The following is a 26,406-nucleotide window of genomic DNA, read 5'->3' as shown; positions in this document are numbered from 1 at the left end:
AAATGCTTCCCACTTCTAACAGAGATCCCCTCCCACTGGTAGAAGGACAAAGTGCATGAGTGTATGTGTGTATGCACTTTGTTCTATTGGTACTTTGGTCTTAGTACCAATTCTATTTCTTGGTATTTATCTTACTGAAATAACCATAGGTATATATATCACATTATTGTTCATAATAGCAAAAAAATCGAAAATAGCTCATGTTGACAATAGGCTATGGGTCAGATCAATTTTGAAATATTCCTAAACAATGAACAAGATTTTTAAAAGTCCAGAAGTCAGCAGATAATGGCCTGCAGGATAAGTCCAGCTGGTTGCCTGTTTTCTCAATGAGGTTTTACTGAAATACAACCATGACCATTTATTTATTGCCTATGGCTACTTTCCGGCTCCCACAGCACAATTGTACGGTTGTGACAGAGGCCAAATTGTCAACAAAACCAAAAATATTTACTGTTTGGTCCTTTACAGGAAATGTTGCTGAATCCTTGGGCTAGAAGAGAGTAATTAAAAATAATTTGTGGGAGAACAACATAAAAAATGTTAATGACACATATACATATTTATTTATAAAAATTAAAAATATCATAGATATATGAATTAAAAGACTGGAAGGATACATACAGAAATATAATAAATTAACCCTAGGTGGAAAAAATAAAAAGGTTATTATTTTCTCCTTTACAGTTTCTTGCATTTTCAAATTTTCTACAAAACTATGTATTGCCATTTTAAAAATCAGAGTGAAACTATCAATTTTCAAATATCTTATTTGCTGTGAGTATGTTCTTGCCTAAAGGAAAGAGTAGGTAACCTTTGAAGTGAAAGTTGCTCAGCCGTGTCCAACTCTTTGCAACCCCATGGGGGCTGTATAGTCCGTGGAATTCTCCAGCCAGAACACTGGAGTGGGCAGCCGTTCCCTTCTCCAGGGGATTTTCCCAACCCAGGAATTGAACCTAGGTTTCCCACATTGCAGGTGGATTCCTTACCCACTCATGTCCCTCCTAAAACATGATTCTACATGAGACTTAGAAACGAGGCTTCATTATTAGCCAAAGCATGCTGACTGCCATCAGGAAGTAAAAACCCTATGCTTTATTGAGGCAAAGGGCTTTACTTGACCTTGGGAATGTACTTTATTTTTTTCAGATTTTATTAACTAAACATGTTATTAATCAAGGGCCAAGTTCAAGGTCCTGATAATCTACTTAAGAGGGCGAATCTTAGGGACCAGAGGCATTTTAGAGCCTTGGATTAAGCTCCCTCATTTTACAGTGAAGAAGTCGGAAAGGTTAACAACTTGTCCACGCAGCCCATTTAGATCTAGGCAGACTCCATGCTGAGTTCTGCAAAATAAATGGAAATGAGGGAGAAGAAAGGAACAGGGATTCCAGCTTGCTTTGGCTTACATAAAAATCAAAGTCCACAGTCTGTAACCAAATGGCCAGGCTAATTAAAGTAAGGTTATGTTTATTTTGGTGATTGCAGCCATGAAATTAAAAGAAGCTTACTCCTTGGAGAAGGAAATAGCAACCCACTCCAGTACTCTTGCCTGGACAGAGGAGCCTTGTAGGCTACAGTCCATGGGGTCGCAAAGAGTCAGACATGACTGAGCAACTTGACTTCTCACTCACTCCTTGGAAGGAAAGTTATGACCAACCTAGATAGCATATTATAAAGCAGAGATATTACTTTGCTAACAAAGGTCCGTCTAGTCAAGGCTATGGTTTTTCCAGTGGTCACGTATGGATGTGAGAGTTTGACTGTGAAGAAAGCTGAGCACTGAAGAATTGATGCTTTTGAACTGTGGTGCTGGAGAATACTCTTGTGAGTCGCTTAGACTGCAAGGAGATCCAACCAGTCCATCCTAAAGGAGACCAGTCCTGGGTGTTCATTGGAAGGACTGATGCTAAGGCTGAAACTCCAATACTTTGGCCACCTCATGCAAAGAGTTGATTCATTAGAAAAGACCCTGATGCTGGGAGGGATTGGGGGCAGGAGGTGAAGGGGACGACAGAGGATGAGATGGCTGGATGGCATCACCGACTCCATGCACATGAGTTTGGGTGAACTCTAGGAGTTGGTGATGGACAGGGAGGCCTGGCATGCTGCCATTCATGGGGTCACAAAGAGTCGGACATGACTGAGCGACTGAACTGAACTGATGTTTATCTTTTAAGAGGAATGTTACTATTTAACCACTTTCTTATCTCTATTTACATACTAAAGTACTGGTCACTCTTGTTATAACTACATCCCATAACTGTTTATTGGGCATGCATTTCACAATAGGTAGATAAGTCTTCTTACTTCACCTGTGTCTTTTCTTTCCAAGATACTGGATTTCTTTTTTTTTTTTTTTAGTTTGTTTTACTGAGACAAAGTTTACCTTCCATGAAATGCACAGTTCAGTTTTGACAAATATGTAGGCCCATGGTAACCAACACTCCAATCAACACATACAACATTTCCACCTCACCCCCTGGAAAAGTGTTTCATGTCCCTTTCTCAGTCAGTCCTGCCCTCTGCCCTGGTTTATACCACCACGAGTTAGGCGTGCCTTTCTAGAACTTGTTATAAATGAGTTCTTTCAGTATGTAGACTTTTATGCCTGGCTCTTTGACTCAGAATAGTGGTTTTTTAGAATCATCATGCTCTGGGGTGTATGATACCTTATACCTTTTTACTGATAAGTAGTAGTCTATTTTGGGCTTCTCTGGTGGCTCAGATGGTAAAGCATCCACCTGCAATGCAGGAGACCCAGGTTTGATCTCTGGGCCAGGAAGATCCCTTGGAGAAGCAAATGGCTACCCAGTCCAGTATTCTTGCCCGGAGAATCCCATGGACAGAGGAGCCTGGTGGGCTACAGTCCATGGGGTTGCAGAGTCGGACACAACTGAGCAACCAAGTACCCAGTCTATTTTACAAAGAGGTGGAATCCCCATCCTCTTCTGTTGAAGGACCTCTGGACCAGTTTGGGCAGTAAACAAAAATATATGTTCCGCTCCTACTTTAAAAAGTTTTGAGAATTGGATTTTGTTACTATTGAGATTCTGCCTTCTACCAATACTTTTCAGGGTCCTCCCCTCATCTCCTCTCCAGGAAAATCATAATACATTCAACTAGAGAAGAATGATATGGGTAATATTAAAGATGGGCCAGTTTATTTATTCATCATACAAGTCTGAAAGGCTGAGTATAGAAAGTAAGTTAATATACTGGCCAGTCTCACAATCTAATTTTGGAAAAGGCAGGTGAAGTTGCAAGAGGTGAAAAAGGAAGGTAATACCACCAACCTGTAGAGTCAGGGCCCAGAGATAATTATTACCATTGCCGCTTGTACTCATTGAGCCTGAACTAAATGCTAGACATTGTGCTAATTACTTCATGTAATCCTTACACTTGATGTAGGCACATTGGTTAACCCAGTTTCCTGTAGGGCAAATGGACGCTCAGAGAACATGCATAGAAGTACCTATATACCATAAGTGGAAGTATGTATGAAGGAGTATATATGAAGCAAATCATAGGAACTTAAAGGAAATGAAGGATTTAATTTTTAAATGGCGAGTAGAGTTGTGCAACTAAATAATACAATTAGTATTTCAACTTTTCCTTTCATTAGCATTTTGCAAACTCTTCTTAAGCCGTAAGCTCTCTCTGTTCATGCTCACTGACTCTGGATGGGTATCCTGTGTAGCATTTACTTCCCAGGGAATTACAAGCCGGCTGGACAATTGTAGTTTTACAAATAGAGTAATTTAACACCTCTCTTTTAAAGATTTAACACCACTCTTGATAACAAAATAATAGTACTTAGATATTTTGGATATACTGTTACCAACAATTCTGGCTGAAATCCAGCAAGAAGGATTCCAGTGGGAAGGTGAGTAGTTTAAATGATCTTTGGGGATTCCATTTAAAAATGTTTCCCTTAATACTCCTCTCCTCTTCCTTTCCCTCTCTCCCCACCCCAAAGATCTTTTGGTATTCCTTTCCTTTACTGCTACTGATTATTATATTATTCCTCTATTTAAAATAGGATGGATGAAGTAGACAGTATTCCTTTTTCTGACAAGAAAGGCCTGAATATCATTTGGGAAAATTCATCCTTAAGAAGCACTGGATGAGCTATATGTTTCATGTTAAAATAATTTATCCATAGTATGTATTATGAACAAGGGCTCCCTTTCTGAATTAGTTTGCAAGGGCTGCCATAACAAAGTACTACAGACTTCCTCAATTTCTGGAGGCTAGAAATCTAAGAATCAAGGTGTTGGTAGGGTTGATCTCATTCTGAGTCCTTTCTCCCTGTCTTGTAGATGGCCATCTTCCTCCTGTGTTTTCACACGGTCTTCCCTCTGTGTCTGTTGCTGTCCTAATCTCTTCTTAAAAAGACACCAGTCATACTGGGTTAGGGCCCACTTACATGACCTCATTTTACTCTACCTCTTTAAAGGCCCTGTCTCCAAATACAGTCACATTCTGAGGTACTTGGGCTTAGGACGTCAATATATGAATTTCAGGTGAACACAATTCAGCCCATAATACTTCCTAGCTGCATCACAGAAGAGACTTACTTAGGAAAACAATGTGAATGCAATTATATCCTGTGTGCTGTCAGAAAAAAGGGAGGAGCCATAATTATGGAAAATTAAAGACAGACTTGGAAAGCATTACACAATTCTTAATATGCCAACCTCAGCATTTCTGGTTTGGTATCATAGCTAGAACGATACTGTCACCCCTCCTCGCACAACCTGCTTTTTATATTGTTAGCTAATTAAACCCTCCAAGCAAATTTCTGGATTAGGTCTCGTGCTTTACCTCGGCCACACGCTGAAACGCACGCTGAGCTTTCACTTTCCGCACAAAAGAGATTTTACCACTGCCTGCCGCAAGTTCTACGCGCTTTACTCCATCACCCGCCCTCCCCCGCCCTCTCACGACTATTCCCCACCCATCCTTTCCAAAGCGTTGGTCACCTACATCTACAAATTCTACACATTGCATTTCCATCACCCTGCTGTTTCTGGGTGGAAGAAAGGGTCATTTCTTTCTCCGAATCCCGATTTAGATAAAGCAGCAATCCTGTCTTTTTGCTCCAGGAGACGGGGCGAGGACCTCTCTCCCAGCTCAGGGTAAAAGTGCTAATGTTTAGGCTGAGTCATAAGAGGGGCCTATTGACCTGGCACGGTTTAAGCACGCAACTGACAATGGACACAGGAAGTCCGATAACCAATCAGAGCGTAAATATGTGCGAGAATCTTTTTTTCAGGCGTAGGTCACTGCTAAGTCCGACCCAGCGGAGGGGCGCGAGCCCAGCCGGGTCCGCAGACCTCAACAGCGCGGTTGCGAGCGCGTCCCCGTTTCAGCTCGGGCGACGCTGATTGGAGGGACAGGCGGAGGCGGTGGGTGCAGCCAATCCGGAGTGGCATCCGCGTCTCCTCCCCGCCCCTGGGCGCCCAGGGGAGTTGGCCTGGGGCCCGGCACCAGTGTCTGGGAGACTCTCGTGGGGTCTGCGGCAAGAGGCTGCGGACACCGGTGCACAGGCCATGGCCTCCCCCGGGCTTCCCCAGCCCCCCACCGAGGACGCGGCCTGGCCTCTGCGCCTCCTGCACGCGCCCCCGGGGCTGCTGCGGCTGGACCCCACGGGCGGCGCGCTGCTGCTGCTCGTCCTCGCCGCGCTGCTGGGCTGGAGCTGGCTGTGGCGGCTCCCGGAGCGGGGCATCCCCCCCGGGCCCGCGCCCTGGCCCGTGGTGGGCAACTTCGGCTTCGTGCTGCTGCCGCGTTTTCTCCGAAGGAAGAGCTGGCCGTATCGCCGAGCGAGAAACGGAGGAATGAATGCCTCGGGCCAGGGCGTGCAGTTGCTCCTGGCCGACCTGGGCCGTGTGTACGGCAACATCTTTAGCTTCTTCATCGGCCACTACCTGGTGGTGGTCCTCAACGACTTCCACAGCGTGCGGGAGGCGCTGGTGCAGCAGGCCGAGGTCTTCAGCGACCGCCCGCGGGTGCCGCTGACCTCCATCATGACCAAGGGAAAGGGTGAGCTGGGCCGCGCCTCGGGGTCACGGGCCCTGTGAACGCGCGGCTGGGGCTGCAGGTGCGCAGAGGCTGTGGGTTCTGTGCCCCTGAGGCCGCGCACCTGGCCCGCCGCGCACCTGCATCCGGAGGTGGAGGGAGGCGCTCCTTCCACTCCCGGATCCCGTCCATCCAGCTGGGATAGGCTCCATCCGCCCCAGGAGTATTCACTCCTTCCCAGAACGGGGCCTCACTCTTCAGGCTGTGTTCCCGACGAGGAACTTTGGCCTGGTTAAAAAGAGAGAGGGATATTTACACCGTTGGCCTTCTGAGTGCAAGAATTTAATGTGATTATTTTCCCATAGGATAGGAGCCAACTGACAAACCTAATACATCAGGTTCAGAGCCTCTCTGATTCCTGCTTATGGAAGTCTGAGTTGGGCAGTTTTGAGGGTTGGTAAACATCTTATCTGCTGCAGTCGAATATCACAGTTGCCCTTTATTTATCAGTGTTCCCTCTGTTGTATTGGCCGGCACGGGTCCCAGACTATTTTTCCATCTGTGCCAATCCTATCCTTAACTCAGATGTTAATTTCAATGTCTTTGCTGCAGGGAGTTTTTTTTTTTTTTTTCCTCACTTCTGCAGCAGGTAAGTTAGGCTCCCTTGTTAGAACTTGTTTAATTGCAAAAGTACTTTTCTTCGCTATCAGTCCTGAGGCTTCAGGATTTTCTAACCTTGGGCCCAAAGTTGTGTCTTCACCACTAGACTGACATCCAGGAGGACAGAGTAATTCCTCGTCCTTCCTGGCGTGCAGTAGCGCAGTAGTGTAGTGTGTGTGTGCTCAGTCGTGTCTGACTCTTGGCGACCCCATGGACTGTAGCCCACCAGGCTCCTCTGTCCCTGGAATTTTTCAGATAAGAACGCTGGAGTGGGCTGCCATTCCCTTCTCCAGGGAATCTCCTGACCCAGGGGTTGAACACCTTGTCTCTTGCATCTCCTACATTGGCAGGCAAATACTTCACCATTGTGCCACCTGGAAGTAGGAGCCAGTAACTGTTAAGTAAATGAACTGCTGCTTCCCCTTCTTGGAATGTGGCATAAAGAGATTCAGGCTTTTTAGACCCTGATTAAGCCAGATTTTTGCATCAGGATTTTAAATGAATAGTAAAGACGATCTTAATATTTTAATGTTTAAAACATTAATTTTGATATTACTGAAAAACAAATTACACATGTCATAGTCCACACCTCACCCTCTGCACGCCTTCACACAGGCTGCTGCTTCTACCTGGAATTCTCTTCCGATCTCATGGCCACCTGGAGAACTTCTGCCTGCTTTTCTTCTCTCTCTCTCTCTCTTTTTAATGAGGTGAAGTACAGATAGCATAAAATTTACCATCTTAATCATTTTTAAGCATACAGTTCAGCGTCATTAAGTCAATAACATTGTGAAAGTATCTCCGCTATCTCTAGAACCCTCTTCATCTTTCAAAACTGGAACTTCATACCCATTAAATAAACACTAAACACCCACGAAACATTAAAGTCTCTAACCTCTGGCAACCATCATTCTATTTTCCATCCTAGGTAATTTATTTAAGTGGAATCATGCAGTATTTATCTTTTTGTGACGGATACATTTCACCTCATACAATGTTTTAAGGGTCATCCATCTTGTGGCACGTGTGAGGATTTTCTTCCTTTTAAGAGTGACTGCTGTTCCATTTAACATTTGCACTGCACTTTGTTTATCCATTCCTCCTTGATGGACTATTGGGTACTTCTGTCTTTAGATTATTGTGAAAAATGCTGCTGTGAACATGGTGTATCCACAAATAACCGCTCAAAGTGCTGCTGTCAGTTCTTCTGGGTGTAAATCCAGAAATGGAATTGCTTGATCATAGGGAACTCTATGTTTAATTTTTGAGTGACTGCCATACCATTTTCCATAGCAGCTGCGCCATTTTACATTCCTACCAGCAATGGCCCACATTCCTACCCGCAACGGCCAACATTCCAGTTTCTCCACATCCTCACCAATACTTGCGCTCTGTTTCCCCATACCTGCTTCAATGTCTCCTCTCTGAGGCTGTGTTCTATGACATATTTCTCTACCCTCCCAGGCAGAGGTTCGATACTCTTTTCTCTGTGATACCACTGTTTTCAGTTAAACTCTCATCCCATTCCCTATCAGTCAATAAGTCTCATCAGTTCCTACTGCAGATACATCCATGTGCTGTATCCATTCACTTTTACCCATCTCCAGCTTATCCAAGCTACAGTCAGTTCTCATCTCTTACTGCAGAAACCTCTTAACTAGCCTGCTTGCTTCTGTCCAATCATTCATATATACAGCAATCAAAGGGATCTCTTAAAAGAAAAACAAAAAACTACGAATCAGAACAAATCATGTCACTCTGCCACTGAAACCAATTGCTTCTGACCCCGTTCTGTACCCTAAAGGGTCTGGCGTCTGTTTGCCTTTTGGACTTTATGTTTTTCTACTCATACCTTCCTTGTACATTTCAAGTACAGTGTCTGCTCTGGACACACTAAGCTGCTTCCTGGCAAGTTGGTGACTGCTTCAGGCTACTGGGTTTTGTTATCCTTGGGCCTGGAATAACTTTGTACTTGGCTGACTCTTTATCATCTCTTAAGTCAAGTGTCACCTTTCACTTCTAGTTTAGACACTGTCCAATATCATAACTGAATCTCATTCATATTTCACCAAACTCATTCATTGAACATTTTGAAAGCATTTAGCCTATTACCAACCCCACCTCCCTCCAGAACGTGACCTCTGTGAGGGTAAAGACTTAGGTCATTTTAACCACTGCACCCCCACTAATTGGCACAGAGTAAGTAGTCAAGAAATGAATGAATGCATGCACCAAGCACCTACTGCTGTACTGACCACATTGTATTGTCACTTTTGTTGCTTGTCTGTCTTTTCCTCCTGATTTTTTAAAGGTAAGAATTAGATTTTCTTTGTTGAGGTCCTTCTTGGTGGATGTATAGTTTGGTCAATAATCCATAATAAGGAAGGTGGTTTTTTTTTTAATTGGAAGATAATTGCTTTACAATTCTGTGCTGGTTTCTGCCATACATCAACATGAATCAGTCACAGGCTCCCCCTTAAACCTCCCTCCTATCTGCCCCCTCGTCCTACCCCTCTAGACTGTCACAGAGCCCTGGGCTGAGCTCCATGTGTCAGCAGCGAATCCCCACCGGCTCTGTTTTGCATATGGTAGCGTGTGTGTTTCCATGCTGCTCTCTCCATGCGTCCCCCTTCCCCCACTGTGTCCACAAGCTTGTCCTCTGTGTCTGTGTCCACTGCTGCCCTGCAGATAGGCTCATCAGCACCGTCTTTCCAGATGCCATCAGATCAGATCAGTCGCTCAGTCGTGTCCGACTCTTTGCGACCCCGTGAATCGCAGCACGCCAGGCCTCCCTGTCCATCGCCAACTCCCGGAGTTCACTGAGACTCACGTCCATCGAGTCAGTGATGCCATCCAGCCATCTCATCCTCTGTCGTTCCCTTCTCCCCCTGCCCCCAATCCCTCCCAGCATCAGAGTCTTTTCCAATGAGTCAACTCTTCACATGAGGTGGCCAAAGTACTGGAGTTTCAGCTTTAGCATCAGTCCTTCCAAAGAACACCCAGGGCTGATCTCCTTCAAAATGGACTGGTTGGATCTCCTTGCAGTCCAAGGGACTCTCAAGAGTCTTCTCCAACACCACAGTTCAAAAGCATCAATTCTTCGGTGCTCAGCTTTCTTCACAGTCCAACTCTCACATCCATACATGACCACAGGAAAAACCATAGCCTTGACTAGACGAACCTTTGTTGGCAAAGTAATGTCATATACATGCGTTAATATACAATGTTTGTCTTTCTCCTTCTGACTCACTCACTCTGTACAATAGGCTCTGTCTCTTGGAGGAATTAATACTTTAAGTGAAGCACCAAATTATCCCTGGCTCTCAAGACTTCCCTAAATAAGGAGGGATCTAATAACAAGCTGTGATCCAACTATACTTAAAAACTGCCTTATTAGATATAATAAGGTAGTTATTATACATAAATATATTGTAAGGCATTTATTATTATACATAATAAGGTAGTTATATATAATGCAGTTATTATTACATATATAAGGTAGTTGTTATATATAACAAGGCAGTTTTTAAGTATTAGTTGGATCACAGTTTGTTATTAGATCCCTCCTTATGGGGAAAGTCTTGGGTGCCCAGGATAATTTGCTGCTGCAGTGTCTGACCTAAAAGTATTAATTCCCCCAAGACACAGCTAGGACTTCTCAGGTGATGCTGCTCTGGTGTTCTGGTGGATGTATGTTGGGCAAATGTGCTGGAAGAAATTTCTGTTGCTAGTGAAGGTGATTGACAGGAGAAGGTAAAGCAAGAACCATATGTAACAAGGGAAATGCTTATGGATTTTACTTGGAATAAACAATAGGCCATCTGCACAGGAAAATGTAGATAGTCAAGGAATCTTTTAATGGAATTGTTTCAAAGGTGAAGAATAAAATGGGAGAAGGTAAATTTATCTCAAGATGACCATCAAGGGATAAAGGAGCAGATGAGTTCTGGGTTGACTTCATAGATCTAGAAGTGGATGGCATGGTCAGCTTGAAGGAGATTGGCCACAGGAGTGAAAGGCTGAGAGACTCAGCAAGATTTGAGGAATGCCCAGGCATTCCTCACTCCCTGCTCACTCCCTTCAGTGTCATTTCCAACAGAAACATTATAAAATGTGAAAATGTAAAATATAAAAGCCAGAAGGAGGATGTGTAGGCTATAAGAGAAGGTGATATTAGGAACTGGAGACCAATAGTGTTATTAAATGTTTCTTACAAGAAATTGTTTTTAAAGAATTTTGCTACTAAAGTGGGTGAGACTAGCAGAGAAGGAATGTTTCATGAACAGTGATGTGCTAGAAATTGTTCACTTAACACATTGTCAACGAGTTCTAGCATGTAGGAAAGTTATTTGAGTTTTTCAAATGATTGTGCTTAGACAAGTTGATGTTGTTTTTAAACATAAAAACTATAGTCAGCTAGATAGGCCATAAAGATGTTCTACGTTAGCTATGCCCATCAAACCTATTGATCCATCTGATTCTGTTCCTGAGCAGGAATAGTTAATAAAGCTACAAAGTCAAGTTAAGAGGTACACACTACTAGGTATGAAATAAATAAGCTACAAGGGTATATTGTACATTACAAGGAATATAGCCAATATTAATAATAATGTTAAATGGAGTATATTTTAAAAATACAGACTCATCTTGTATACCTGAAACTAATTTTGTATACCTGAAATTAATATAATATTGTAAATCAACTGTACTTCAAATAAAAGAAGTTTATTAAGTCAGAGCCAAGTCTACCCAAGAAGTACTTTACTTACCAGAATGGCATAGTTTGAAAACCTCAAGGCAAAACTAATAAATGTAAATTATTCCAAAGTGGTATCACCATGGAATACCTGACTGAAACACTTGAGTCCTTCGGCATTTTTCAGGTTATAACTAGAGAATAGAGGGTTTTAGAAGGGCTTTTCTCTGTAGTGGTGAAAATGGGAGAATGGGCATCTCAGGGTAGCTCCTGATTCTTGGAGAAGCTGGTTCACAGTAAGAAAGAAGAAAGGCAGGCAGGCAGAAAGAAGTGAAAGGGGGTGCGGAGAGAAGGAGTTCTGTGATGTTTAGTCCTCTCTGAGGTGGTGACACCCAGCTCTTTCTGCTTTTTTATTCCGTCCACAGCCTACTTGGCCTTTTTGCCAAACTAGCTTGAGGGTATGTTTTGTCATTTCCAAACCAGAGTCCTGATTTTGCTTTGCAGTCATTTTTATTTTTCAGTGGTTTTTATCCCCTTGAGATGAAGTCTTTGTAGACAACCATTGTATACATAAGAAAATAGTGTGAAGTCACTCAGTCGTGTCCAGCTCTTTGCGATCCTGTGGACTGTAGGCCACCAGGCTCCTCTGTCCATGGGATTTCCCAGGCAAGAATACTGGAGTGGGTTGCCATTTCCTTCTCCAGGGGATCTTCCTGACCCAGGGATCAAACCTGGGTCTCCCTCATTGCAGGCAGATGCTTTAACCTCTGAGCCACCAATGTCAAAAAAAAAAAAAAAAAGAAAAAAAAAGAATGGAGGTGTCAACAATTGGAAGATGTGCCTGAACCTCTTCCAAACACTCTAAGACTCTAAGCCATTCTGGCTTCCCGACCAGGGTATTTTACAAGGTTTGAAACCCTGATGCCATGAATTCTGTCCATGCCTCTCATCCCTGACATTCTCAGACACTGTCTCCTTGGACACCTCTTACGTCTTGCACTTCATATCTGTCGAAGTGAAAGTGTTAGTCTCTCAGTTGTGTCCGACTTTTGCAACCCCATGGACTGTAGCCTGCCAGGCTCCTCTGTCCCTGGAATTCTCCAGGTAAGAATACTGGAGTGGGTTGCCATTTCCTACTCCAGGGGATCTTCCTGACCCAGGGATCAAACCCAGGTCTCCTGCATGTGAGGCAGATTCTTTACCATCTGAGCTACTGGGGAAGTCCTCATATCTGTCAAGTTGCTGTCAATACCCAATGCCCAAGGACCAGCCTCTCTTGAGAGGGTTCCCTCCTTTTCCCCACCTTATCTAAACCTGAATTTTTCCCTAAAGATAAACCAGCCCCTTTTTAACTTTCCCCAAGTTCTTTATTTTTCTAAAATGTGCCTTCATATACATCCTTATTTACAAATGAAGTATCACCCAGATGTCCTGTCTGAGAAGTACTGCTTTCACTCAGCTGACAGGGTGCTCTTTCCCTTGTCTACACTGAAACCTCAGTAGCCTCCAACATACAACATTTAATACAATGTATCCCAACAACGGAACATTCCGTATAGTCCAACATACAGCGTTCAATCCTGTACAGCCCAACAATGCAACACTCAATACCATACATACCACTTATGCAACTTTAGTGCAACCCACCAGACAACATTTCAATATGCTATGCAACTTCAGTAGAGTCCAGCATAAAACAGTAGAGTTGTTGATTTATCCAGTTCCTCAAAAAAACTGAAAGCATCTCGAGAACAGTGACTGTGTCTTTTAAATCCATATGCCCTTAGTAGCTGGCACATAGGGGACTCTAAATAAATATTGGAAAAACTAATAGAGGGCATTTTGCTAGATAAAATGTTTCTAAAATCCAAATGTATGGATTTAAAGATAAGTTTAAAGGTGAGAGTTTGAAAGATGCTGAGTAGGTGACACAGACTGAAGACCTAACAAAAGAATAAAATCCCTTGAGAAATAGGACAGACCAGAGATGTCATATGTGACAATGTGACATCTTAAATTAGATGGCAGTTAAAATTAGGATAAAATCCTGAAGTTAGAGTGAGAGACCATATCTTTCCAAGGAAAGAGAAGGGAGCCCAATAACACAGCCTCTGAATGCTGACAGCAGCAAAAGATTGGGCATGGTTCAAGACAGGAAGTGTGATTAAGCTGTGGTTCCCTAGAAAATAGTTTATGGGGGTTTAGTAAACAAAGAGAGTCTAGTTTCAGGGGTAGTTAATAAATTTTTATTCCTTCTTGAAAATCACACACTACACCAGAGGAACTTTTCACAGAAGCACCTACCCCATCCATGATGAAATGTTCCTATAACCCCGTACCACAACATCTGAAGACAAAAAACGGAGACAGGATTGGCAGATGACTTCAGAGAGTGGTGGGTGACCACCCTTAGGTTTCTGCAGGGGGAGGTACTAATGGAGTGTGGTCCAGTTCTTCCTAAGGAATCCCAGAAAGGCTCAGGAATCGGAGGTACCAGTGATTGCAGGAGATAGGGATGAGCCAGAGAGCTGAAAACAGCAATTGCTAGAAGTGCATATAAACTGTAGTTAGACCAGTTCCTTATCACCACCACCTTCCCTGCAGAAAATAGATGCTTTTGAAGAGCTTTGGATTTTAGTGACCTCTTGGTCAGCCAGTGATTTGAAGTAGGGAGGGGAATGAGGGCAGAGAGAGATGACCTTGTACCATGCAAGATGAAAAGCCTGTGCACTGCACCTAGAGAGCAGCCCCCACTCGCCGCAACTAGAGACAGCCGGAGTGCAGCAACGAAGACCCAGTACAGCCCCAAAACGAACGAAAGAAAGAATAAGGAAGGCATTACATGATGATAACAGGAACCCTTTTTTTTTAACCAGGAAGATAAAATATTTCTAAATTTGAATGTAGCTGACAATGTTGTCTGGCATATACAACATAGATACATAAAATTTTTGTGTATTTTAATTATATATTTTAATTCTTACTATATATATATATACACACAACAAAAACTTACATAATTGCAAAAAGAAATTGATAAGTACCATTAGAGCAAAATATTTTAACATAAGTATTTGAATAGTTGAGAGATCAGGCAGATAAAAACTTGGTAAGGATAAAGAAGATGTGATTCTAACAGTTAGCAGCTTTCTTTGTTGGGAAGGACCTTACAGTGGCAGGCTTGGTGTATTTTTACCTGTAGTGGATCATTTTTTAGTGCTCTCGTCCTTCATATGAAAAAAAGATTTAATAAGGTCATGTAACAATATGCAAAAATCACTATCTTTTCGGTTTCTTCTTTAGTTTCAAAGTGACAATTTTACAATGCTACATTTCAATTGTATTGGATACATGTATATGTGTGGCTGAGTCCCTTTGGCTGTTCACCTGAAATTATCACATTGTTCATTGGCCTGGTGTGCTGCGATTCATGGAGTCGCAAAGAGTCAGACATGACTGAGCGACTGAACTGAACTGATAACTCCAATATAAAATTAAAAGTTTTTTTTTAAATTTCAAAAAAAGAGGACCTTATACCCAACAATTGCTTATATAAAAATTCTTCCCTACTTTATTTGGAGATTTATTAAAATTGATCACATTCTAGACTAAAAAGCTAGCCTCATCGATGTAAAAAATCAGCATAAGCCAGTTAACCTAGGTGGCAAAAGAGAATAACAGAAGAAAAACTTTATGCTTCAAATGTATTGAAAAGACATGCAAACAATACTTGTGGACCGCAGCTTAAGTGGATCTCAAAGGCAACTGTAGAGCCTTGAAAAGTGAAAGTGTTAGTCTCTCAATAGTGTTGGACTCTTTGCAACTCCATGGACTGTAGCCCAAGGCTCCTCTGTCCATGGGATTCCCCACGCAAGAATACTGGAGTGGGTAGCCATTCCCCTCTCCAGGGGATCTTCCCAACCCAGGGGTGTCTCCTGCATTGGCATGCAGATTCTTTACACTGAGCCACCTGGGAAACCCTTGTAGAGCCTTCACTATCCTTTCTTAGGATAAAGGTCTGAAAACTAGTGGGCTACCCTGGTGGCTTAGTGATAAAGAATCTGCATGCTAATGCAGGAAACGTGGGTTTGATTACCCATGTTTCCATGCTAATGTAGGAAATGTGGGTTGGGAAGATCCCCTAGAGAAGGAAATGGCAATACACTCCAGTATTCTTGCCTGGGGAATCCCATGGACAGAGAAGCCTAGCGGGCTACAGTCCATGGGGTCCCAAAGAGTTGGGCACAACTTAGCAACTAAACAACAGCAACAATATACAAGAAAGCAGACTAGAAAACCTGTAATGGAGCTGCCGGCATACAGCAAATGTATGACAGAGGAAGTGGTGTAGATCAGTAGGGAAAAGGAGAAGCTGTTCCATTAATGGTGCTTGAATAACAGATTTTCAGAATAGGGGTAAAGTGGATTCCTTCTTCACAACAAGTAGGAATACCTACTGCTACTGCTGCTAAGTCGATTCAGTCGTGTCCGACTCTGTGCGACCCCATGGCAGCCCACCGGGCTCCCCCGTCCCTGGGATTCTCCAGGCAAGAACACTGGAGTGGGTTGCCATTTCCTTCTCCAATGCATGAAAGTGAAAGTGAAGTCGCTCAGTCGTGTCCGACTCTTTGAGACTCCATGGACTTCAGCCTACCAGGCTCCTTCATCCATGGGATTTTCCAGGCAAGAGTACTGGAGTGGGGTGCCATTGCCTTCTTCAGGAATACCTAACATAAGTATAAACTCCAGGTAGGCTATAGAGACTTAAATGTCAAAAAGCAAAATGTTTTAATTTTACAAGAAAATAGTTGTATTTATGAACCTGTGGTAGGAAAAGATTTTTAAAATAAGATACACAGCACAAACCACTAAGAAAAGATTGGTAAATGCAACTACCTTCATATTTAAAACTAGTTTATCAAGTAGTAGCATGAAAACATGAAAAAAAGCAATTCACGTGGTGAAAGACAGTATCTGCTTTGCATGTAGAATATATAAGAAGAAGAAAATTGCACAGTTTATAAGCACAAATCACAGAATAGGAAACTTGGGCAAAAGCCATATGAGAAGCTGTTCCAACTCACTGTAACAGTCAGGGACATGCAAATAAAAATCAGATGAGATACATTTCAGCCCTCTGGCAAAAATAAAATGTCGATAACTGCCAAGTGATGGCAACTATTTGACAAGAGATCGTTAATATACTTCTGGTAGGCACACTTTTGGGGTCTTCTCCACTTTGGAGAGGAGTATGGCAGTATGGCAATGGCACCCCACTCCAGTACTCTTGCCTGGAAAATCCCATGGACGAAGGAGCCTGGTAGGCTGCAGTCCATGGGGTCGCTACAGTCAGACACGACTGAGTGACTTCACTTTCTCTTTTCACTTTCATGCATTGGAGGAGGAAATGGCAACCCACTCCAGTGTTCTTGCCTGGAGAATCCCAGGGACCGGGAAGCCTGGTGGGCTGCCGTCTCTGGGGTCGCACAGAGTCGGACACGACTGACTCGACTTAGCAGCAGCAATTACATTGAAGGTGTGTGTATTTTAGGACACATCAACATACTGTTAGCAATGTTTTCAAAATTCTGATGGAGGGGGAAAGGTACAATTAATACATGTGCTGAAAATCTTTAGAAAATCTGTCTCTGATGTATCCTTTCCCAGGAAACTACTAGAGGATAGGCTTCAACAAAATTCAGTAGTGAAAGAAGAAAAAGACATAGATTCCAGGGAAATGGGTTCAACATAGGAGGTCCAAAAAGATTTCTACGCTGTGCTGCAACACTTCAGTTGTGTTCAGTTCTTTTTGACCCCGTGGACTGTAGCCTGCCAGGCTCCTCTGTCCATGAGATTCTCCAGGCAAGAATATTGGAGTGGGTTGCCCTGCCCTCCTGCAGGGGATTTTCCCGCCCCAGGGATCAAACCCATGTCTCATTATGTCTCCTGCATTGGCAAGCAGGTTCTTTACCACTAGCACCACCTGGGAAACCTCTACAAAAATTTGTAGTTGATGACAAATGGGAGTCATAAAACACCTAAACAGAAGGCCTAGAAAGAATATCGTATTTGAGCAGATGTGTGGAAGATCCCGGTCAGGAATATGAACCTGATCATTCAAAACAGACCATATGGCTGTTTTTTTTTTTTTATTGAGAATCATTTTACATAGACAGACTTAACCACTGAGAGAGGTCTTTATTTCATTCTCAGCTGTATTCACAGCATCCCAGTGTCTGGTACATAGTAGGCATTCAGAAATATTCGTTAAGTGAATGAAGCATGTCCTTGAAGGTAGCAGGAATGAAGTAGATGAAAAATAGGAAGGAAGAAGAGCTGGCTGAAACAACAAAGCACACCATGGAAAAGAGGAGGATGAAATAAGTGACAGGAAGCAAAGAATATTTGAGAACAATTTGATACAAAATCTGAGAGCAATTCTGTTGGGGTTGATGGTGAAAGATGTATAACATAAGTGAGAATCAAATAAGCTGTGGTTGTGAATGTCCTAGAGTTCAGAGGCTTTTAAATTAGGGCTGTTTGCAACAACAGACATTTTAGATTACTTGCCCGTTCTTTGATCCAAGCTTTGGTGAGCACCGTTCTAATTCAGTTGGGTCATTCACGTATTCAGTGAATACTTAACAAGCTCCTCCTCTGTATGTAGCCCTATGTCAGAAGTTTGGATTTTAATGAGGAGCAAACTCAGATATTATCCCTGCCCTCATGTGCGCTCTGTTACTGTGCTTCTTGTGTTCATAATGTTTAGAATATGCATGTACCTAGCTTGAGATATTGGAGAAGGAAATGGCGACCCACTCCAGTGTTCTTGCCTGGAGAATCCCAGGGACGGGGGAGCCTGGTGGGCTGCCGTCTATGGGGTCGCACAGAGTCGGACACGACTGAAGTCTGGGTTCACTTTAAGAAAATAAGATTTTGAAATTTAGGTAACTCTAGAAATCGAACCTTGTTTTCTCTTATTTCACCTGAAGTTATAATAATAAGCTTTTTAGCAAAGTTTTCTAGTGAAATTAGATATAATTTTTGTTATTAGAAACATACACTATCTGGATAACTAAATTTTGCCAGTCGTTCTTCTTGGCTGGTGGTCCTTATCTATACGTATATGAGCTTTGCACAAATGACTTGAGAAGTACAAGTCCACTTTATGGTTGGTCCTCTTCAGTGTTAATAATCAAGCTTCGCTGTCCCTCACCTTCTTTCCTGGGTTTCTTTTTGCAGGGATTGTATTTGCACATTATGGTCCAGTCTGGAGACAACAGAGGAAGTTCTCTCATTCAACTCTTCGTCATTTTGGCTTGGGAAAGCTTAGCTTGGAGCCCAAGATTATTGAGGAGTTCAGATATGTGAAAGAGGAAATGCAAAAGCACGGAGACGCCCCTTTCAATCCTTTCCCCATTGTCAACAACGCCGTCTCTAACATCATCTGCTCCTTGTGCTTTGGTCGGCGCTTTGATTACACTAATAGTGAATTTAAGCAAATGCTTAATTTTATGTCACGAGCATTAGAAGTTTGTCTGAACACCCAGCTCCTCCTGGTCAACATATGCTCCTGGCTTTATTACCTTCCTTTTGGACCATTTAAGGAATTAAGACAGATTGAAAAGGATTTAACCCTTTTCCTTAAAAAAATCATCAAAGATCATCGAGAGTCTTTGGATGTAGAGAACCCTCAGGACTTCATAGACATGTATCTTCTCCATGTGGAGGAGGAGAAGAAAAATAACAGCAATAGTGGGTTTGATGAAGATTACTTATTTTACATCATCGGCGATCTCTTCATTGCTGGCACTGATACCACAACTAACTCTTTGCTTTGGTGCCTCCTGTATATGTCACTGCACCCCAACATTCAAGGTAATAAACAGATGTTTTCTTTATTCATGGCAAAACCAGGATATTTAAATCAGGATCAACAACCTTGGTGATCCTGTGGCTCCTATCAATAAGCAACATCTTCAGGCTGGAAAACAAAATGGAAATGCTTGCATCTCATAGGGAATTGGTAAGGTGTTAACAGTGAAACTCCAAGATTCTAGACAGTGGCACTAAGGCCACAGCTTGCATGCATCTGCTCTAAATCTCTACAGGTCTGATTCTGTGTGAAATCTAGGATGAAGAAAGAACTTTAGAGAAGACTCTTTTAGAGTTGAATCATAATCATCTGAACCCATCCATCTTTTTTGAAAGTGAGACCAGAGGCCCAGAGTTCTGTGATTTTCACAAGGTCACAGAGCTAGTTCCACCACATCAATACCAGTAGGTAGTGAATATCAGTGGAAGTTCACAGTGGAAGGACAGGGGGAAGAAGTGTATTCATTTTCCATTGCTCCTACAACAAATAACCACACACTTAGTGACTTAACACAAATTTGTTATCTTAGAGTTCTGTACCTTAGAAGTCTGACACTGTCTCAGTGAGCTAAAATCAAGACATTGGCAGGGCTGCGTGCCTTGCTGGACACTCTGGAGGAGAATCCATCTCCTTGCCATTTCCAGCTTCTTTGGCTGGTGGCCCCATTGCTCCCATTTTGAAGCCAGCAATCTTGTATCTCTCCGACCATTTTTTCGTAGTCATATCTCCCTCTGATTCTAAACTCAACTGGAAAAAGTTCTCCAATTTTAAAACCCATGTAATTAGACTGTGCACACCGAGAAAATCCAGCATAATCTCCCCAGCTTAAGGTCCTTCGTTTAATCCAAGTCCCTTTACCATATAAGATAGCATATTCACAGGTTCTAAGGGATTATGGACATCTTGGGGGACCATTGTCTGCCTACTGTAGGTGGGATTTTGCCTACCTACATTCATTAACTATTGATGAGTAGCAGATTATCCCAAAATTTAGCATCTTAACAACCATTCATTATGTCACATAGTTTCTGAGGATCAGGAGTTTGGAGCAGCTTAGGCTGGATGTTCTGCATAGGATTTCTTAGGAAATTATAATCATGATGGTGGCCGGGGGTGACAAATACCTGTAGACTTGACTAGGACTAGAGGATCCTCTAGCAAGATGATTCACCCACATGACTGCTGGCGGGCCTTACCCTTCAGACCTTGACTTGGCTGCCAGCTTCTCCCAGAATGAATGACTCGAGAGTGAGTGGTCCAGACAAAAGCCATGGTGGTCAACTCTAACCCAAGCTCAGAATGGTCATACCACTACTTCTCCCTATTCTATTGGTAACAGAGACCAGTTTGGTATAAAGTGGGAGGGGACAGCACAAAGATGTGACCACCAAGAAGTGGGGTCACGGGGGGTCATGTTGAGCTGTCACACGTCATCACAGGTAAAAGTTTAGAGAGCCAGTTCTAAGCTGATACGAGAGAGTGATTCAGACTGGTCCTGAATCCAGTGCACCTTCCCCTTGGCCCCTCTGTCTGCTGTGCCATGCTCCATTAAGCGTCCCAGGCTGGTACAGAGTCCCTGGGACCAGCTGCCTCTACTGGGATATCTGAGCGGTGCTTCATTTCACGGAGGCTAAGTCAGCTTCTATTGCCGACTTCCCAGCTGGGCAGGTGTGGTGATGGGAAGTGTGCATGGGAGGGCAGTCTCTCCTGGCTTATCCTTTGGATTCTGCTTTCCTTTTTTTTTTTTTTTGTATAGAAAAGATTCATGAAGAAATTGCAAGGGTCATTGGTGCTGACCGCGCCCCCTCCCTCACTGACAAGGCGCAGATGCCCTACACAGAAGCCACCATCATGGAGGTGCAGAGGCTGAGCACTGTGGTGCCGCTATCCATCCCTCACATGACCTCAGAGAAAACAGGCAAGTCCAGGGCCTTCCTCCTCGGAATGCCCTTGAGGGGAACCCAGCCCCTTCACCCAGAGGACCTGAGGTGAGGGTGCAGCCGGGGTTTGGCATGGTCATGGATAATCAAATGTCCAGGGGATGCTTCAGCCTTGCTGTCCCTGTTTGCTGTACTGGCTGGCATTCCAGCACTGGCTGACTGGTAAACATCTCTCTTGGCTTCAGAGCATGCTCATGTACACTGGTCAGGCAAATTCTTCCCTTTAATGTGGCTGTATTGGCAGATACAATAGTTAACAAAGGTCCCTCTCAGTCCTCCTGTTCTTGGAGGTCCGAAGAGCTAGCCTAAATTTGGAATTAAGGAGTTCAACTGGGAATTATCCTGCATCGTTTTTAACAATTCTGCAACTGAAGCACAAATGGTGAAGAATTAGAAGAGCCCATCTGATTCTGAGGGCACATGTTTCAGCCTCTCATCTACAGTGACATACAGGCTCTCAGACTGTAAATGTCCTTCATAGCCAGGAGTTGTCCTCTGGAGACAGCCTGTGATGAAATGGCCTTGCATCTACTTATAAGACAATTGTAGGAGGCAATCACTTATAAATGACATTGGATCACTCAACAGTTGGGTGGAAATTAGATACGAAGTATGTGCGGCATCTTTGGGGCATTGTTTAAAGTACATATGATCTTGACAGCTGGTGAGAGCCAGTGCTGATGTCCTGTTATATCCCTTTAGTTTACCTTCTTCATTGCATTGTTGTGTGGACATAAAAGACTGTGAGCTGTAAATTATATATAAGAATTACTGTTGTCTGAAGTGAAGAGAAGTGAAAGTCGCTCAAGTCATGTCTGACTCTTTGCGACTCTGTGGACTGTAGCCTGCCAGGCTCCTCTGTCCATGGAATTCTCCAGACAAGAATGGAGTGGGTAGCTATTCCCTTCTCCAGGGGATCTTCCCGACCCAGGATCAAACACAGGTCTCCTGCATTGTGGGCAGATTCTTTACCATCTGAGTTTAGTTGCTAAGTTATGTTTGACTCTTTGTGACTCCATGGAGTGTGGCTGCCAGGCTCCTCTGTCCATGGGATTTTCCAGTCAAGAATACAGGAGTGGGTTGCCATGCCCTCTTCCAGGGGATCTTCCCAATCCAGGGATCAAACCTGTGTCTCGTGCATTGGCAGGTGGGTTCTTTACCACTGAGCCACCAGGGAGGAATTTATAATTTTTTGGAACAGTTTACTTGACATGCCACATGATTTCTATTTTAATGTTTCTCTTAATTATAATTTTTAATGGTTTGATTGGGTTTATTAACTCAGCATGCATCAGAGCAGCTCCTGTGCTCTGTCTTAGGCTGAGTCTAGGGATCGTGTGGAGACGATGACAGTTAATGAGGTCTTTTCCCTGCCCTCAAAGTACCTGAAAGTTTACTCTCAGCAGCTTAAGAACCTAGATAAATAACTAGCTCTTTTTTTTCAAACAGTGATGTTTACTGAGAGCTATTAGTAAAAGCATGTTGAATGATTCTGTGGTTTTGTTCTGTTTTAGTGCTCCAAGGTTTTACCATTCCTAAAGGCACAATAATATTACCCAACCTATGGTCAGTACACAGAGACCCAGCCATCTGGGAGAAACCAAATGATTTCTACCCTGATCGATTTCTGGATGATCAAGGACAACTTATTAAAAAGGAAACGTTTATTCCTTTTGGGATAGGTCAGTTAAACTTTTATTTTCTTAATGGTATAATTAAGAAAGAAGTAGAACCAGAAGAATCTTTTATTATTTCATGATATTGTTTTAAAAATGTGTCTTTCTTGACAAGCCAATATATGAGAGAAATAATTTAGATAATGCATCTCCACTATGTTCATTTCATATTAAAAAAAATGAAAGCAGTTGATTTTAAATCGTTAAACGTGACTAGAAATCTTCCTTTTTGCGTTGTCCAGGTGATTGTTGAAGTCCCAGAGAACTATTAGAGTTAAGAGCAGCTTTCGACCTGCCTGAATGGTGGGTAAGAGGGTGGGATCTCTGATCTCAGCAGTTACTCTTTTAGGTCCCTAGATGAGGGCAAGGAGGCTTCTTTCTATAGAAAAGGAATGCTCCGGAGATTCTCACGTGATGTCTCTTCTCTTCAATCTTCCAGGTAAGAGCAGGGAAAGAGATAAGTAGGTATGGAGGAGGAGACGAGGTAGCCCGCCTTGTTGGGTCCATCTCCAGTTTCTATCTAGGATGAGCATCGATTTTTGTGAGGAGTCAGCTAAAATGTGAACTTGGTAAAAATTCTAATAGACTATGGGAAGCCCTGGGGTATATGTGGCAATTTTATTTCAAACTTCTCAGTGTCTGCCTTTAAAACACTCAATTTAGAGTTTTTGTATAAATGTATCCCTTTTGAGGTAGGAAAAGGGGTGGTCTTGTAATCCCTTTTTTCTGGTCTTATTTTTAGGGAAGCGGGTGTGTATGGGAGAGCAGCTGGCAAAGATGGAGTTGTTCCTGATGTTCGTGAGCCTAATGCAGAGTTTCACGTTTGTTTTACCTAAGGATTCAAAGCCAATCCTGACTGGGAAATATGGTCTAACTTTAGCCCCACATCCATTTAATATAATCATTTCAAAGAGATAAAGAACATCTCCATGAAGAGATGGTGCAGAGAATGTAAATACACATCCTTCTAAACAGCCTTCCTTCTGTAATTGACAGTGGATCTGGCAACTCTGAAAATCTAGGTTGGCCTCAGATGAGAGAGAGATTGGAAAGAGGGTCAAACATGGGGACTTTTGCTTTTGAGGGGGGGTTCCTCTGCAGGAAACTTCAGCCATTTCAGTAATGCATGTGACTTGGGGGATTGCGACCAAAGTAGTGGATGGGGAAGCAGGCAATATGGATTTTTATGCCCAGTGGGCTCCACCAGTGGGCATTTCATCTCACCTCTCAGTGCCTCAGTCTTTCCACATGGAAGGCAGTGGTAACAAAACTTGCCTCATATCTTGGCATGCATGTGTGCATGCTAAGTCACTTCAGTGGTCTCCAACTCTGTGATCCTATGGACTGCCTGCCAGGCTCCTGTGTCCATGCGATTCTCCAGACAAGAATACTAGAATGGGTTGCCATTCCCTTCTCCAGGGGATCGTCCAGACCCACGGATCAAACCTGGGTCTCCTGCGGCTCCTGCATTGCAGGCAGATTCTTTACCACTGAGCTACTGCAGACACTCATCTCGGCTTGAACGATGGTCAAATGCCCCATATCTTTACTGACATCACTAAGATGCTGTTAAGTTCTGGAGAACAAATCCGGGAGAAGGAAGACCTACCTGTTTAAGACCCATGGCAACATGAAAGTGGTGTTCAGACTTTAATACTTCATCAGAGAAGGATGTGGGCTTGAGTGACAATGAATTAGAACTTATCTTGGAACAGAGTTTATGTCAGTTTTAGGGGACTTGTTATCATTACCCTTTTACGATTTTAGTTTTTACTTTTTGTAGACATAGGATGAAGAGAACCCTTGTTCAGTATGTTGAGGAATGGATATGGTCTGAATGTATGTTTGCCTTCTCTTTCAACTACATCAACAGTGAGCCTAGATGAAGAAGTGGCTTCATGGCAGGATTCCTTTCTGCTGTCTTTACCCACAAGGATGTAGCTCTAGCTTTTAACTTGAGCCCTGAATAGTGAGCTCAGGAATTTTGATACTAGGATTAATAAGGGAAGGATTTGAGCTGTACTGCACGTTCCTTTCCTGTTCTTCCTTCCTGCCACTAGGCCTAACATATCTCATCCTTGAAGACTCACAAAGACAGGAAGGCATTCTTTTGCTTATTAAGATAACTAAATTGTTTCTTAATAAATAAGCTCCTTCTGAAAGAGCAGTTCTCGAAAAAGGTTAACGCCCTCTTTCAGGAGGTGTTTGGAAATATGGGGGTGTGTTTTTCGTTATCATAATCATGGGGGTGCTACTGGCCTTTTTTGCTGCCACGAAGCCAGGATGATAAATGTCTGAGCAGTCCTAGACAGTGAAGAGCAGACCTATCCACAGAGAACATGCCCCCAAAGTGGCCAGGCCTTTCCTTTATTCTCCCATTATATTCCATATATAGAAGGAATCGTGATATAATATGAGCAGCTGTTCTTTTTGAGCCTTCCTCATTCTGGCAACATATTTTATGCTTCAGTTGAATACTTATGTAATTCTTACAGACTGTCCAGTCACAGGATGATATTTTGTAGCTATGAAGCTCAAGCTTAGAGAAGCTAAGGACTTCGTGTAGTTATTAAGAAGAAGTACTACTGTTTGTTTCAAACCTACCAGTTTATAACAGGAGAGTTCTTCCTGTACCACTTCTTGGTACTTCCTCCACTAGATCCCATAGCAGCCTATCTCTCTGCATTTTCAACATGGATAAATGACATACAGGCCAATCTTTAGGTGCCTTGAGCATTTTTTGTTAATTAAAATAGAAAACCTAATGAATGAAATGCCTAGGCACTGTGAGTGAATGGAGAGTTTGTTGTGCAGATCTTGGATGGATGGTGTGGGTTACCCTGCGTCATGAGCAGGGCAGTTTGTTCCTCATTTGAAATTGCATATGCTTTGGAATTGCACTATTAACTTTGCATTAGCAAATTTATTACTCCTCGATTTATAAATACATTTTCAGTATTCCCTAAACAGTTTGCAGCTAATTTGAGAAAAAAAACTATTCTGTGAGAGTATGTTGAAATAAGATGTTTATTAAACTTTAAAACAATGCCTTAAACTGTAGCACTTTAAAAACATCTGTTTATGGCAAATCACTGCGAAGACTTAGTGCTTTCCTCCCATGTGTTGATGTTTTACGATTTTGTACTTTATGATTTACTTGAAGTGTAAAAAGAATAGTACTTTGTTTGGTAATTCTGCCTGATACCTACTTTTAGTCCTCATCGTGAACATAATTTTTGATGTTTTTATTAAACTTTTAATTTTAACTAAGTGTCACTTCTGGGTTTTGGGGGTTTTATTTCAGTTGCTAAGCAAAATTCTTTCTTACCAGATGTCAAGTTAGGAAGTGGAAGAGGGAACAGACCTTCAGAAAGAGAGAGATGGCCACATGTAAGCATGATCTCCAGGCAGGAGGATAATTCTTTTAAAATATGCTCTCTTTTACACAGTTACTCTCAGGGCTGTCTTAAAGCCCACGTTTCTTATTTCCCACATCAAAATCCTGCATGGTTTGAAGGATGGATGAATCTGTACAAG

At 42.8% G+C, this 26,406-nt stretch overlaps 1 protein-coding gene across 2 annotated transcripts; it reads left to right on the top strand.

Moving 5' to 3' along the window:
- The first annotated feature begins 4,982 nt into the window (after positions 1–4,982).
- On the top strand, positions 4,983–26,145 carry LOC113894046 (cytochrome P450 2U1). Of its 2 annotated transcripts, XM_027543871.1 has the most exons (5): positions 4,987–6,045; positions 18,620–19,255; positions 21,010–21,171; positions 22,708–22,875; positions 23,612–26,145. In XM_027543871.1, the coding sequence occupies exons 1-5, from the start codon at positions 5,556–5,558 to the stop codon at positions 23,785–23,787; spliced, it is 1,632 nt and encodes a 543-aa protein (XP_027399672.1). In that variant the 5' UTR covers positions 4,987–5,555; the 3' UTR covers positions 23,788–26,145. The 2 variants fall into 2 exon arrangements, with proteins under 2 accessions (XP_027399673.1, XP_027399672.1); XM_027543872.1 differs by lacking the exon at positions 22,708–22,875 and having other exon boundaries at positions 4,983–6,045.
- The last annotated feature ends 261 nt before the right edge of the window (positions 26,146–26,406 follow it).

The sequence above is a fragment of the Bos indicus x Bos taurus genome, chromosome 6 (genome assembly GCF_003369695.1).
Source record: "Bos indicus x Bos taurus breed Angus x Brahman F1 hybrid chromosome 6, Bos_hybrid_MaternalHap_v2.0, whole genome shotgun sequence".
Taxonomy (NCBI): Eukaryota; Metazoa; Chordata; class Mammalia; order Artiodactyla; family Bovidae; genus Bos; species Bos indicus x Bos taurus.
This window is presented reverse-complemented; position numbering and strand designations above follow the sequence as displayed.